The 15,140-nt window shown below is 36.9% G+C and overlaps 1 protein-coding gene across 8 annotated transcripts in view; it reads left to right on the top strand.

The window, feature by feature from the left end:
• Positions 1–15,140, top strand: part of LAMA2 (laminin subunit alpha 2) — a 383,401-nt gene that overhangs the window by 297,676 nt on the left and 70,585 nt on the right. For all 8 annotated transcript variants that reach the window (XM_068677473.1, XM_068677471.1, XM_068677468.1 and 5 more), the window contains 4 exons: positions 428–590; positions 5,069–5,279; positions 6,845–6,961; positions 8,085–8,248. In XM_068677473.1, coding sequence (XP_068533574.1) covers positions 428–590; positions 5,069–5,279; positions 6,845–6,961; positions 8,085–8,248 — 655 coding nt within the window. The remainder of the gene's footprint in view (positions 1–427; positions 591–5,068; positions 5,280–6,844; positions 6,962–8,084; positions 8,249–15,140) is intronic.

The following is a 15,140-nucleotide window of genomic DNA, read 5'->3' as shown; positions in this document are numbered from 1 at the left end:
TTCTAAATCTGAATGCTACAAATGAAATATTTTGAAGTACTTCAAAAGTAATTTGAAAACTAGTTTTCATTGCTTGTACAGCTTTCTCTTTATTTCTGAGAGCAATATCCCAAATTATTTACTGCTGTTTCAAAGGCTCAGTGCAAATTCTTTTTTTCAGGGGAAGGAAGACGGGAGCAATATATTTTATACTGGATATAAAGACTTCTTCATTGTAGTTATTGTGCTTAAAAGTGAGCTACAGTAAAGGTTTTGATGAGACATATAACATTTTCTCATTTGTTACTGATTAACTATCCTTTATATTTCACAGCAGGAATAACCAGTGCAAATTGCATTTGACTTTCTGATAAGAGTTGACATGCAGATACTTATAGGTTCTTTTTGCTTCCTAACCCCGTACTTATATATATTTTGCCCCCTGCAGCTGTAAGTGAAGATGCTATAAGACTAAATGAGACACTCAGAACACCTGACAAGACCTTGGAGAAGAGTCTCCCAGAACTGCAGAGTGAGGCCGAAAGAATGGTCACAGAACTGAGAAGTAGAAACCTACATTTTCAAGAAAGAATAGCTCAAGATGAGTTAAAGTGAGTAGAGAGAGTCTTCAGCCTCCTGGTGATAATATCTGACTCTTGTAATTGTCATCCATTCCAACCAGGTGTTCAAGCTGGGTCTTTACAGTGAAGAAAAACAGTCTAATATTTCACATCTATTAGTTTAGCATTAGCATTTTTGGAAATGCTTACGTGCGTGGAAACCCGTCCCTAGGAAATTACTTCTCTGCTCCACAGGTACCAGTAATGTTTCTAATCAAATTCTAAGCAATTTTTCTCAGTTTGTATTTAGCTTCTACTTCAGACCTGGTAAAGGGTTTTAGTGCCAAGACACATGTCTGGAAGCTTGTTATTTTTTCTGGAAAAAAAATAAATAATTGTTCTAATAAAAATATAGTCTGTTTGCAAAGCTTGTCCAGTACCACAGACATTCAAAAGGATGCATTGTACAATACACAGAATAGCATGGATATTCCAGCTTCCTGACAAGGTTCAGAAGCCCAGCATTTGGTTATTTAGGTATCTTTAAATATAAAATATATATATATGTGTTTATATAATTATTGCCAGCTTTTTATAAAGCACTTTGCAAAATGCTGAAAACTTATCTAATCTAGAAAAATACTTGGCTTTAAGTTAAAATTCTGGTAGTGTGTTCTGCATCAGTTAGAGCAGGTATATGCGTAGAGCTAGGCATTACTTATCAGGCTATCCAAATGAATGTGGTCCAATGAAGTTGTGAAAAGTGTCTCAGAAAACTGGGATAAAAATGTTCAGAACTGAAAACATCAATTATCAGGTACATATATGTTGTAGAGGGGTCATAAATAGAATACAATTTTAGTTAAGCATTCCAATCTGTATAAAATCAGATTTTCACTGCCAAACTTACACTTTGTAAAATGGATCTTTTTCTGAAAATCCTACCAGTACAGTATTTCTGCCATACTTCTGATAATTCTACTTTCTGTTCTCTTGAGAAAGGATAAACTGAAAAAGTGTTCTTCACAAATGTTTTATTGCTTTTTCTTCTGCTTCTGCTGAGCCTCTTATATTCTTTCTCTACAGAAATAAATCAGGAACAAGTAGGGCAGAGAAAAAATTAGCAAAATCTTTGAAAGTGATGCCTGCAATTTTAAGGCAGGATGGGGGGGGGATAATAATATATAATAATAATAATAATCAAATAAGGCAGTTATAGTCCTTGAATGCTACAGCCAACACGAAACTGTCAGGCTTGCTTAAAATCAGTCCAATAGCTAGAGAAGGAAATGCAGTGTGGTTTTTTGAGAGAGAGACATTCTCTCCCTCTAACCATTCTTCCTGAAGTACTCAAAGTGAGTATTTGCATTTCCTGATAAAGGAATATATTTTGTACTAATAAATACATGAATATACTTACTGACTTAAAGTTGCATTTCCTGATAAAGGAATATATTTTGTACTAAGAAATACATGAATATACTTACTGACTTAAAGTTGCATGGCAGTATCATAGGGATAGGATTACCTCTTTATAGGCAGTTGTTGAGATCCAAGGAATTTTGATAGTGAACTTTCAGGGCAAGTAGTAAAGATCACTAGATAATATTTTCTGAAACTCTTTTAAAAAGTACTGCCTCATAAAGAAACGTGACTTAATACTACTTAAATAACGTAGTAAGATAGGATGTGTTCTTTAAGGAAATAAATGATAAAGAAATTTAATCATTCTTAAAAATGTGTGTCTGAAGGTGTGTACACACATGCCTGTCTGTGGACATTCACGTATACTGCTTGCAGACTCAACTAATTGTGATCATATATATATATATATATATATATATATATATATATATATATATATATATATATATATATATATATATATGTGATAACATATATATGTGTTACATCACATATATATATGTGTGATCACATATATATATATATATGTGATATATATAATATCATATATATATGTGATACATATATAATATCATATATATATATATTTCGACAAGTCTCTATTACTTTGAAGTAGTTAATCATCTTTACTCTTTGTTGAGATGTAAGTTGGCAGTGATTGTATTCTTCTAATTTACAAGATTTGGTCCACGTTAAATAAGGAAACAACTGAAGTAAAGGCTTCTTGCTTTCAGAGATGGCAATACACCTTCTGTCTCCAGCTTTTTCCCTCATTTGTTTTCTTTCAGGATTTCCAAATCAAGTCTGTAAGCTGATTGCCTTATTAATAAGTTATTAGTAATTCCAAATTAGTAAATAATTTCTCTGTAAAGAGAGCATGTTAAAATACACCAGTTTCTGTCCTAAACCCCTTATTTTATATATTTCTGAAATAAATATTTCAATATCTTATAATATTCCTACACATCTTCTCAGACAAAACTGAGTTGCTATGGAGGGATTCTACCATTGTATTTAATGGGCTATATAGTGTTTTCTTAGATGTGTGTGATTTCATCTTCCTTGAATTTGTCTGATGGCTTTTGAGATACTGTAAACTTCTATTATCCATAGTTTCCTGTAATAATGAGTTACATAATTCAACCACATACTGCTTTTAAGAGCTGCCTCCTGTATTTTGGCGTTTTTTGTTTTTTTTTTCCAGATATTTTCAATTTTGTGTCTCGAGAGTCATTGGACAGTTGACTGCATTATCCATGCTACTCATGATTTTATAGTCCTCTATCATAGGCCATTTCTTCTCTGGATAGAACAATTCTAACACATTTAGTCTCTCTCATATACACTTTTTTTTTTTTTTTTTGATTTCTAATATTTCTTGTGTTCCCTTGTACTGATTATTTAAAGGATCCAGACTGTACAGCATTCTAGATGTTAGGCCAGACTTGAGATTATTTCTTCTAACACTTCACAGTTTGGTTCTTTTTCTAGGAAGGTATTAATTGAACGTATCGTAGATTGAATGTTAAAAAGAGTGTTTCAGGAAATTGGTACAGTCCCATCACATAGAAATTCTAGTACATAAAACAAGGAAGTGCATGGAGCAGATCTGTTGCTTTGAACTTAGAAAGAGCAGAGGGAAAAATGCACATCAGGTCTATATGGAAGCGTTAGCTTATCTAACTCAACTCATTGGTTACTGGTCAGATAAACAGCTTGGGCTGTGCTACAAGGCAAGGTCATAAAAAGGAAATCCATTTGTCTCATATTGTTTCTCCAGTACTGCAATCACAAGGGTATCAAAATTTGTTAGGTGTTTAATATAGTAGCAACTGATAGAAAGAATAATGGAGAAGGTATGGAAAAAAATCTGAATTCCTTTCTACATCTCTCCTGTGATAGGGTGTCAATATTGGGATTTAATTTTTGATTAAACGTTTTCTTTTTAGATATTTTAAATTCACAGTGTGATTAATTTTTGTCATCAAAGCCAAAGACAGGGCAGATGGAGTAAAAAAATCCATCTCAGAAAGTCCCAGACCTAAGGTAATAATTTGACATTCCTTGGCTCCAGTTAACATTCTTCATCTAAATTAGGCCCAGTGGCAGGACATCATTTCCACCTTTTTATTTTTTTTTGTGTTTGTGGTGGTGTTTGTGTGTTTGTATTTATTTGTGTGTTTATTTATAGGATGTTGCTTACCTTAATTTGTAATAAATAGAAGTGTGATAGATTTCTTATATATGTATTAGCTGTCCTACAAATTCCTATGTACTTAGGATTTTTCTTTCTCTGAAGCATTGTTTTAAAATGATACGCCTTTAAAAAAGGCACAAAAAACTACTTTTTTTTTTTTCTGTCTGTCATAGCATTGCATGTTGCAGTGATGTTGCATTATGTGGAATTGATTAAAACACATGATAACGTGACGCAGAGAAGTGTCATGGCATGGAGACTCCAGTACTCCTATCCTTTAAAACTGGGTGCAGCAACTCTCTGGTGATTAAGAAATATTGTTTCCCTTGCCAAAAACAAGCACTTGTGAACTTTCTATTTCTATGTTGTCATAGTCCACTAAAAATATCCAAGAATTTATTTTAGGTAAGCAAAATACTTTGGCTATGGGAAGTCATAAATCCAAGGATCCTGGGCGTTGTTTATGTCACAGGAAAGTATTTATGATTTTTGACCACAGAGCAGTTTGTCTGCTCCAAGACAGCTTGAAATCAGGCATATCTATCTTCTCTCCCCTCTGTTTAAGGTGCTAAAGTGCTTTGTGTCACATGCTGTAATAATATGTATGAAAGAAATCTTTTTGACAAGTTGAAATGTTTCAGAAAAACTCGCTTTACTATCAAGAATGTCAACTTACTAAAAAAAAAAAAAAAAAAAAGAAAAAAAAAAGAAAATACCAAAGTGAGATTTTAAAAGTTAAGAAAAGACCTAAGTGTAATCATTGTTCTATTTTATTAAGCATTTGTTCTCTTGAAAGTTACTTTGTTATTTAATTTAAAGTCCATTTCATTTGCATGATATTAAGAATATTCTCATGGGTGTAGAGAATATGATCTCAGTTACCTTCATGGGTGTTCATATATTGCAGGAATGCGGAAGATCTTTTGAATAAAGTGAAGAAATCATTTGGAGAACCCAGTGAGAAAAACGAAGATCTCAAAAATGAAGTCCGGGACAAGCTAGCAAACTACCACACCAAAGTTGATGATGCACGAGATCTGCTAAGAGAAGCTATGAGTAAAATTAGAGAGGCTAATCATTTATCTGCAATCAACCAAAAAAACATGACCATGGTAGAGGTGAGTGCTGACAAGTTGTATCGTTGATTAACTTAAAAAGTTTGAAACTTTGCATGAACACTTTGTAACTATTATATCTTGAAACAAAAGATAAAAGCAAGACAAAAATGTTATTCAAATAGAACTAAATCTGAGATAATTAAAAGCAAACGTTTTCCTCAGAACAAGAACATGCATTGGCTTGAAAAAGGAGTATTACTTCACAGCTTTCTTTACCAAAGTACTACTGACTGCTTTTAAACATTAAGTGGAGGGTGCCATTGGATTCATTATTCTGGGGGAGGTTAAATTCATCCCGGTATAAGTAGTTATGCAAAATTCAAATCCTGTGCTCAAGATTTAAATAAAGTTCAGTTAAAATCTTTGTCATGTATTTGCTCCTGGAAAGCTTGCACTTTGATCTCTCTCTCCAACCCCTGGGAAGAAGACTGAAGAGGATATGTGGATATTATGGAGTAATAAATCAAACTCTATCCTCTGTAGTTAGTACTTGTTATTAATGATCTCCCTCATAGCAGAGGGGTCTGCTTCTGATTTAAAGTGCAGAGACTCAAAGAGCACATTATACTGTACATTAACAAGCATTTAACCAAGATATAAAGAGTAGAGACAACTTAATGAAGATAAATGTTTCTACCCTGTTTATATCTTGATGAGTTTTCACCTCACGTACAATGATGAGGTTAGGGTTCCAAGACCTCAGTCTCAGCAGAGATTTGTGGGCTTGACTGAATTAAGGGAATACGGTGCCGTAAGGAAGTTAGGTGATCTCTGTTCTCTGCATTTCTTTCCCAAAGGTGAATGGAGAAAGGTTGGAGAAATTACCTGCTATCTCAGTTTTTTTAAATATTCTTTCCATCACAGTATGAAAGTGCCTGAAGGCATCCTCTCCAGTAGTCTTACCCACTACCAAGTGATTTTGAGCAGTTTTTTTGCTTTATTTTAACCTCTGTTTTGACCAAGAGGTCATCACAGCACCATGACTAGAATGCCATGGTCTCCTATCAGACTAATCTGTAATACTAAATGAATCTTATACAGGAAATCACCAGTTACTTATTTGACATTCATTCTTTTTACGCAATATGCAGTATTTTTACCAGATGGAAAATCAAGAATCCTTAGGTTGTTCTGAACTATTATTTTACATTCATTAATTAGTGAAATGCCAGTGGATGTGAATTTCAAAGCTGCAGAATATTTTAATAAGTTCTGCCTTCATGGCCAGTGTAGATAATTGTCAAAATGAGAAACTTGCCCATCTGGGTAAGGATTAGGATTTCTAACTTCTTTCTGATTCATTTTGCCATAATACTACAGTCAGTTGCCTCTGAAAACCTACCATGTGAGAGGAGAGATACAAAGCTGGGGACAAGAGAAAGAAAGATATCTTATTTTAAATATGTTCTATTGCTGTAACTGTCTTTCCTCAGAAAATTCTGAGAAGTCTGACCTTTGTGGCATAGTGAGAAAATGCAGTCTGTATTTGGGATGTCAGTATTTGAACTGTCATCACCTTTTTATTAAACAACTCATATTTTTATTTTTGTGAACACATCCTGTAGAAAAAGAAGCAAGCTGTAGAAGATGGCAGGCAAGATGTTGAAAAGAGTCTGCAAGAAGGGAATGACATCCTTAATGAAGCCAACAACCTTACAAATGAAATCAGCTTAGCTGTGGAGGTGAGTATTTTATCATCCTTATATGAGAATTAGTAAAATAAAGCATCATTATGGAAACAAAATAGCTAATAAAAGTAACACCTGATTTTTCTTTTTATTAATCAATATTAGAATACTTGAATTGGAAGGAATAATTTTCCTATTGCTGTATGACAGAAAAGCTAAGCTAGTATATAAAAATGATTAAGTTTGAGATTTAAATGATTCATTGGATTGCACAAAGATTTAGCTCATCATTTTTCATGGACTCTACCTCCTTTTATATATGGTATTGTGATTGTGGTACTGACTTTGTCTTTAGAATTGCAGATGCAGCAAACCTGTTCATAGTCTCATGGTGACTCTGTGATCTAGATGTAGATTTATCTGCACAAAAACTATGTGTGCATATCAGAAGGAAACTTCAGAAATAATTTGTTGCCTGTGGCAACAATTTTAAGTCTAGATAGATCGGGGAGATGAGAGGATTGCACTCGCATTTTACATAAAATTTTTGAAAATTCTGCCTTAAGAGTTTTGTCAATGGAGTTTGCAGCTAAGGCTGAAAAAAAAAAAAAAAGAAAAAAAAATATGATTGGTTCTGGAAATATTTCTATCTTGCACTGCAAATTGATACAATGAATGGAAAAAAAAAAGCCATGCGGAGAAATGGGAAGGGAAACATTCAGAGACATCTTATTGGGACATGAATGGCAGGTCTCCCAGAAGTATAGTTCTTACTCAGGTATTTTAATATTTAAAAATATATGGATTACTCAAAGGGTCATGAAACATAAACTTCTGTCCTTGGTTAGTTATTACTGGGGGTATGACTACAAATTGTTTCACTATGTATGCATCTACATTTAGGTAACAAAACCAAATTAGAGTTAGTTAGTACTTAAACTGTGCAGTATCTTAATTGTGAAATAACAACTCAGGAGAGACAAGTGGCTGGGGTATATTGTTTTATCTCCCTCTGCTCTCCAGTCCACCCGTTCCTGTATTCTTTCCATATTAGTTGCCTGAAGTGTTAATGCGTCGGTAAGTTATGAGATAATATCTCACAAAGAAAATATGTAAAGGGTTACAGAGCGCTTGCATTCAGCTGCTTAAAGGTCTTTCTTATGTCATCTTATGTCAGTATGTAGAAGGTGTTGCAGATAAGATACAGTCAATGTCCGATCAACTGAAGGATAAAATAGATGACTTATCACAAGAAATTCATGACAAAATGCTTCCAGAAAAGGTGTTGCAAGCTGAGAACCATGCAGCCCAGCTGAATGAATCATCTGCAGTACTGGATGGGTAAGACAGCCATTCATTGATGATGATATGATGATAAAAACACAAAGCATGTTTGTAAAGGTACTTGACAGAAATTGAAGGGCATTCTTTTCAGACTTTGACATCCGTCATTGAGGATATACAAATATACAATGTTCTATATGAGTATGCAACTATACAGTTAAGTGAGAAAAGCTGAATTTATGTCTTTGATAAAAGTGTGGGGTTTAGATATGTCAAAATGAGACAGCAGCTTGAGATAAACCCCCAAACCAACAGGTAGGAGAAGTTTTTCCTCTGATTGACATTATCATTTCTGTTTGGCCAAGCTGTGGAAGGGACAGTGGAATGTCAGCTGTGGTAGTTTCACATTGATGGCTAGCTAAGTTCTGCTACATCACTCTCTCACCTCCCCTCCTCAAAGGAACAATAGGAGAAAAAGCTCTGAAAACAGACTCAAGGGTTGAGATAAGGACAGGGAAATCACTCACCAATTACCATCACAGGCAAAACTCAGTGTAGGGAGATTACATTAATCTGTTGATAATGGACTTAGAGCAATGAGAAGAAAAAGCGAAATAAAAACGCCTTTCTCCTATCCACCCTTTTCTACCTCCTCCCCACTGAGTGGTGCAGGGAAATGGGGGAGGGGGGTTGCGGTCTTTCCATAATATTTTGTCTCTGCAACTCCTTCACAGTCAGTTTCTTCCCCTGCTCCAGCATGGGGTCACTCCCACAGAATGCAGTCCTTACTGAACTGATCTTATTGGGCTTCCCACAGTTTGGTTCCTCAAGAACTGCTCCAACATGGATGGGTCCCCTATGCGTGGCAGCTCCCACCAGATCATCTGCTCCTTCATGGGCTCCTCCATGGGCTGCAGCATAGAGAACTGCTCCACCATGGGACCCATGGGCTGCAGGGGGACAGCCTGCTCCACCAGGGGCCTTTCCCCAGGCCGCAGGGGAACTGCTGCTCCCTGCCTGGAGCAACTCCTGCCCTCCTCATGCGCTAACCTTGGGGTCTGCAGGGCTGTTTCTCCTACATTTTCTCATTCCTCTCTCCCAGCTTCTGTTGTGCAGCAGCTTTTTTCCCTTCCCTAACTCTGCTATCCCAGAGGCCCATCCAGCATCACTCCCTGGCTCGGTTCTGGCCAGCAGCAGGTCCCTTTTGGAACTGAGTGGAGCTGGCTCTGATCTGACACGGGGCAGCTGCTGGGCTCTGCTCACAGAGGCCACCCCTGCAGTACCTCCACTACCAGAACCTTGCCATGCAAGCCTAGTACACTACCATCTATTGTTCTATATAGATGTCATTCCTATAAGTGTTTCTGAATGCACAAAATATACAATGGCAGAGATGCATGTTGGTTTTGCTTATCACTACATAGGTTAACTTGCCAACCTTTAAAACTGTACAGTTGCAGGAACTAGCATGCAGGAAGGAGCTGACCCCCACCAACACACAATGCATTACTAGATTTTAGTGCATTGTTATTTTGAGTGTGGTAGTTGATGTGTTACTATTTGAAAAGTGTTTTATGATGTGTTAGGCAAAGTACTAGAGAAAGACAGATCCCTGTGGGTGCAACTGTGTGAATACTAAAAGACAGAACAAAACACACCATTTGTTTTGAAAAGTATAAATTGCTGAAGAAGAGTAGTCTCCTTGGTGGTACCCTAGTGCACAAATTTGTCGTTAGTCAAAGAATTAAATGCTCAGAAATGAATGAATTTGAGCAAACAATGGTCAGTTGAACAGAAAGTTCTTCAGATGCATTATGTCATTCAAATTCTAGCCTGAGCCATAATCATGTATCAGGCAATACCTGGTTCTGCTCTACAGAGCACCATGTGAAAACGACATTAAGGTTGACATAGTCATTACATAGCTCCAGTATGATACTGGGCTACTTAAATCTCCATATGATACTTGCACAAGAGAAGTTTGGGCTTTGAGAGTCATGTTGAGTTTCTTTCCTTCTTGGCTAAGTCCGTGTATTCATTAAAAAAAAAAAAAGGAAAAAAAAAAAAAAGGAAAAAATATGTGTCTGTGTTTCTCTTGTAAGCTGTTTCATATATCTTATGATGCTTATATACTGTAGTGCCCTCAGATATACTCTTGATTTACACAGTTTGACTTACCATATGTTTATTGCTAGTGTTGATGTGAAAAAAAAAAAAAGAATTGAACTTTCTCTTACAGGACCCATTATGTGTTTTCATAAATATTGGTTAAAAGCAAGCAGTATGTTTTTATTTTTAAGGTGACCATTTTGTTAGGATACACTTGTCATGGTGCTAATTTGTGTACTGTCAGAAATCCTCCATGCTAACAGACCGAAATCCATCTAGTGGTTTCACAACACTGCCCCAAAATGAATAGGTGTGATAGGCAAAAATATTTAAACCTAAGTTCAGAAACTTTGTTTTCCATTCACAACTTTCACATTCCATCATATGAGTTAGAATTGCAGTTCCCTTTGTTTATATGACCACAGCCCTCCCCATAGAAGAATGACACTTTATAATGTGTCATGAATATTATTTCGTGGAAAGACCCCCAGAAGACCCCCAGAAAAGGTTGTTTTGATTGGGGGGGGGGGGGGGGGGAGGAGGGGACTTTTGTTGTTGTTTTTCTGCATTTAAAAAGGCAAGTCATAAATAGAAAGTGTAATTTGCAACACTAACACAATATCCAAATATCATGGATAATCTGCATCCTGGACCTGTCCTCAGTATAGTTTCAGGGTTTTATTTTCTCAGAAACACTGCGTGAATAAAAAGCTGGGGATTTTGTGTTTTGTTATTGTTGTTGTTTAATGATTGACAGTTTAGCCTGTTGTTGTTGCTTACACCCTATAAAGTTACCTGAGACTTTAATATCCCAAAGACTTGTGAGCAGATGCTTAACACATTTTTTTTCTTGCCAGCATCTGTAATTTTGAGGAAAAGGCACAGATTTATCTCTGATAAAGCATCTGATACTTGCAAAATTATTGGCTTCACATATAGTGGTCACAGTACTCTAGATACTCATTCTAATTTATGTTTTGAGGAGTACTTAAAATAATGATATTTGTAGTTTCCTGAGTAAAAAGGGTTTAAAGGGTACTGTTTCTAGAAGAAAGCAGCTTTTATAAATGGAATATGGACTGAACAATTATGACACACATCAGTTTTGTTGTGCACCTCTGGGCTTAAAGACTAGTGTCACACCTAACTACAGTAGATCTAAATCCAAATACGAAATACAATCCAAAACTATACAATCCAAAACTATCCAAATACCAATAGTTGGCATGGAGGAACTAAGGAAAGAAGCAGATAAAATGTAAATATAAGAGCACTTTGTCTCTTTAATGAAAAGTTGACAAGACAAATTTTGAGGTAGGGGTTTTTAACTGTGTCAACTAGACTTTTTAAGGGTGTGTATATGTGCTTTTGTCTTACCATAGATCTTAGGTAGCTTAGGGTAGTGTTTAAAGCCATGTTTACTGTGGTGCAGCAGTATCATGTATACTTCTATCTGGTCCAGACATCACCTTCAGTTTCTCAATATACACAATAAATAATACAGAATCAAATCAAGAACACTTCAAATTATATCTAAAAGCAAATTATTAAAAATTAAAATTTCTAGTTTGGTCAGATACATAATTTTAAAGGAGAAAGAAATATCAAAGTCCTATGTCATCCTGCATCAGGATAAAGTTGTTTAGTTCATGCACTGACATTAACGTCAAACTTTATAGCAATATGCAGTCTCTCTCTATCTATCTTAGGAATTCAAAAATATATCTATCCTCACAGCTGGCACTTGGGTATCTTTCAGCTAATACTAAATTTGCTGAAAAATACCATTTCATCTTACAAGAGAGATTGAGGGAGAGCTCCTTCTCTCAAATCACCCCCTAAGGCTTCAGATAGCATACTGATTGATGGTGAGGGTGTTCTCTTGAAAGTTAGAACATGGAACAGTTCATGAATTTAACCTAGGGGAAAATATATATTTATTTATTTATCTATCCTGTATACAGATAGGTATTAGGACAGGCTTTTCTTCCTTATGCCTAATTGCCTGCTGATGAACAGACGTCACTGGTATGTGGAAAATTCAGTTTAGTTCCCTCCTAACCAGAGGGTATATGAACCATGTTTCTAAGCAGTACTTCAGCTACTAGCTAGATAGCTATGGTGGGCTGCACATTTCTCTAACAGAGTATCAAAAAAACTTACTCTAGCCTAGTGAGCTCCATCTGTATTTGAGGAAGGAAATAGATAAATATCTGTCTCTTTTTCTCTGTCAATAAATCTATCTCCCCCTTTCCATCAATAAAAAGTATTTTTTTTAAATGTTAACAGCAAAAGGAGGACCAGAGAAAACAATACTTGGAAGAGGATGGTCACCTCACAAACAGGGACATAGATGAAGCAGAGACATTTAATGCCTTCTTTGCCTCTGTCTTCAACACCAATGATGGGCTCTGGGACCCCAGGTGTCCTGACTTGGAGGACCATGACTGTGATAATGATAAACTCCCAGCCAACCCCAAATATGTGTGGAACTTGCTGCTCCAGCTGGAAGAACTGGAAGCCTATGGGGCCTGATAGGATTCATCACAGGGCACTCAGAAAGCTGGCTGATGGTATTGTTAGACCTCTCTTAGGTTGTTTTTTTTTCAAAGGTCTTGGGAATCTGGAGATGTCTCAGTTGACTGGAAGCTAGCAAACATTGTTCCAATTTTCAAGAAAGGCAAAAAAGAATACCCCAGTAATTACAGGCCTGTCAGACTCATTTCAGTACCTGGTAAAATTATGGACAAAATTATTCTGGGAATTACTGAAAAACAACTGAGGGACAAAGTGGTCATTAGTTATAGCCAACATGGGTTCATGAGGGGAAGGTCCTACTTAACAAACTTAATTTCCTTTTATGATAAGGTCACCCATCTAGTTGACCATGGAAAACCTGATGATGTGTTTTTTGGGGGGGGATTTCAGTAAAGATTTCAATACTGTTTCTTGCAGTATACTTCTGGATAAAATGTCCAGCATACAGCTAGATAAAAAACATAATAGCATGGGTGAACAATTGGCTGATGGGTCAGGCTTAAAAGGTTATGTTAAATGGGATTATATCAAGTTGGTGGCCAGTCACTAGTAGGGTTCCACAGGGCTCCATTTTAGGGCCAGTTCACTTTAATGGTTTTATAAATTACTTGGACATTGGATTAAAAGGTGTTTTGAGGAAGTTTGCCATTGACACAAAACTGGGAGGAACTGACTCCATGAGGATAGAGAGGCTGCCAGACAACTGGGCAATCACCAGCCATATGAAGTTTAGCTAGAGTAAATGTCAGATTCTGCACTTGGGAAGGGGCAACCCTGGCCATACATACAGACTAGGGGTCAAAAGGCTGGAGAGTAGCCCTGCAGAAAGGAATATGAGGATTTTGGCCAATGTCAAGCTGAATCCGAGTCCCCAGTGTTCCTGGGCAGCCAGGAGCATCAACTGTATCCTGGGGTGCCTGAGGCACAGCACTGCCAGCCAGCTGAAGAAAGTGCTTGTCCTGCTCTGTTCAGTGCTGACATGCCCTCACCTTGAGTACTGTGTGCAGTTTTGGGTGCCACAGTATTAAAAACAAACAAACATTAAACTATTAGAGAGCGTGCAAAGGAGGGCTACAAAGGTAGTGTAGGGTATATGGGTGAAGATGTATGAGAAGCAGATGAGGTCCCTTGGTTTGTTAAGCCCAGAGAGAGCAGAGAAGGCTGAGGGGAGGCCTCATGGCGGCCTGAAGCTCCCTCAGGAGGAGAGCGGAGGGGTGGACACTGAGCTCTGCTCCTTGGTGACAGTGACAGGACACAAGGGTACAGCATGGAGCTGGGACAGAGGAGGGTCAGGTTGGATATTAGTAAAAGGTTCTTCAATGGAAGAAGATGCTGGGCACTGGAACAGGCTCCCCAGGCAAGTGGTCAGGGCACCAAGCCTGCTAGAGTTCAAGAAGCATTTGGACAAAGCTCTCAGACGTAAGGTCTGATTTTGGGGTGGTCCTGTGTAGAGCCAGGAGTTAGACATAATGATTGACATGGTAAAGTAGGTCTCTTTCCTTTCCTGATGTTGAATGAGCAAGCTTTTTTTTCTTTCTTTTTAAACACAAGAGACTACAGATTTCCATTGTACTATTATTATTAATAAATATCCATTTTCATTCCTTATAATTTCAGAAGTTTCCTGCAATCCCTTACTTCATTACATGACTTGAATTAGTAGTGTCCTTCAGTAAGTGCAAGTTGCCTGTTAGGTCACTTCCAATCTATTTCACAAGATGCTAGCAGGGTCAGAAAGCTGGCCTTGGGATTACTGATGTGTAAACTTGTTGCTTATGATTAAGAGATTTTTGGCTTCTAGTAAGCTTCTTGTAGAGCTTAGGGATATGGTTTAGTGGAGGACTGTTAGTGTTAGGTCAGAGGTTGGACTCGATGATCCTGAGGTCTCTTCCAACCTAGAAATTCTGTGATTCTGTGATTCTGTGATCCTTGTGGGTCTCTTCCAACTCAGGATATACTATGACTGTATGATTCTATGATTCTAGACTCTTCCAGGAATGATACAGAGGCAGCCCAAAGGAAATTTATCTCCCTCTGTTATCTACGCATGGAGTCCAGGGAATATACCCTTTGTATTTTATTTTGTATTTTGTAGAAATCATTAAACGCTCATTGAAGCAAGTATTGGAACCCAGCTGTCCCGATTCTCCAGAGAATAGATTAGTTATGAGGTTAGGGAATTAATTTCAGTTTCTTCCACACATTCTGTCTCAATGACTTAAGTATTTTGTATAGGCTGAAACAGGTCCAGCAGGACTAACCTCTGCCTCCCTGACATTACCATACGCATCAATGTCCAGAG

Source organism: Anas acuta, chromosome 3, assembly GCF_963932015.1.
Source record: "Anas acuta chromosome 3, bAnaAcu1.1, whole genome shotgun sequence".
NCBI lineage: Eukaryota > Metazoa > Chordata > Aves > Anseriformes > Anatidae > Anas > Anas acuta.
This window is presented reverse-complemented; position numbering and strand designations above follow the sequence as displayed.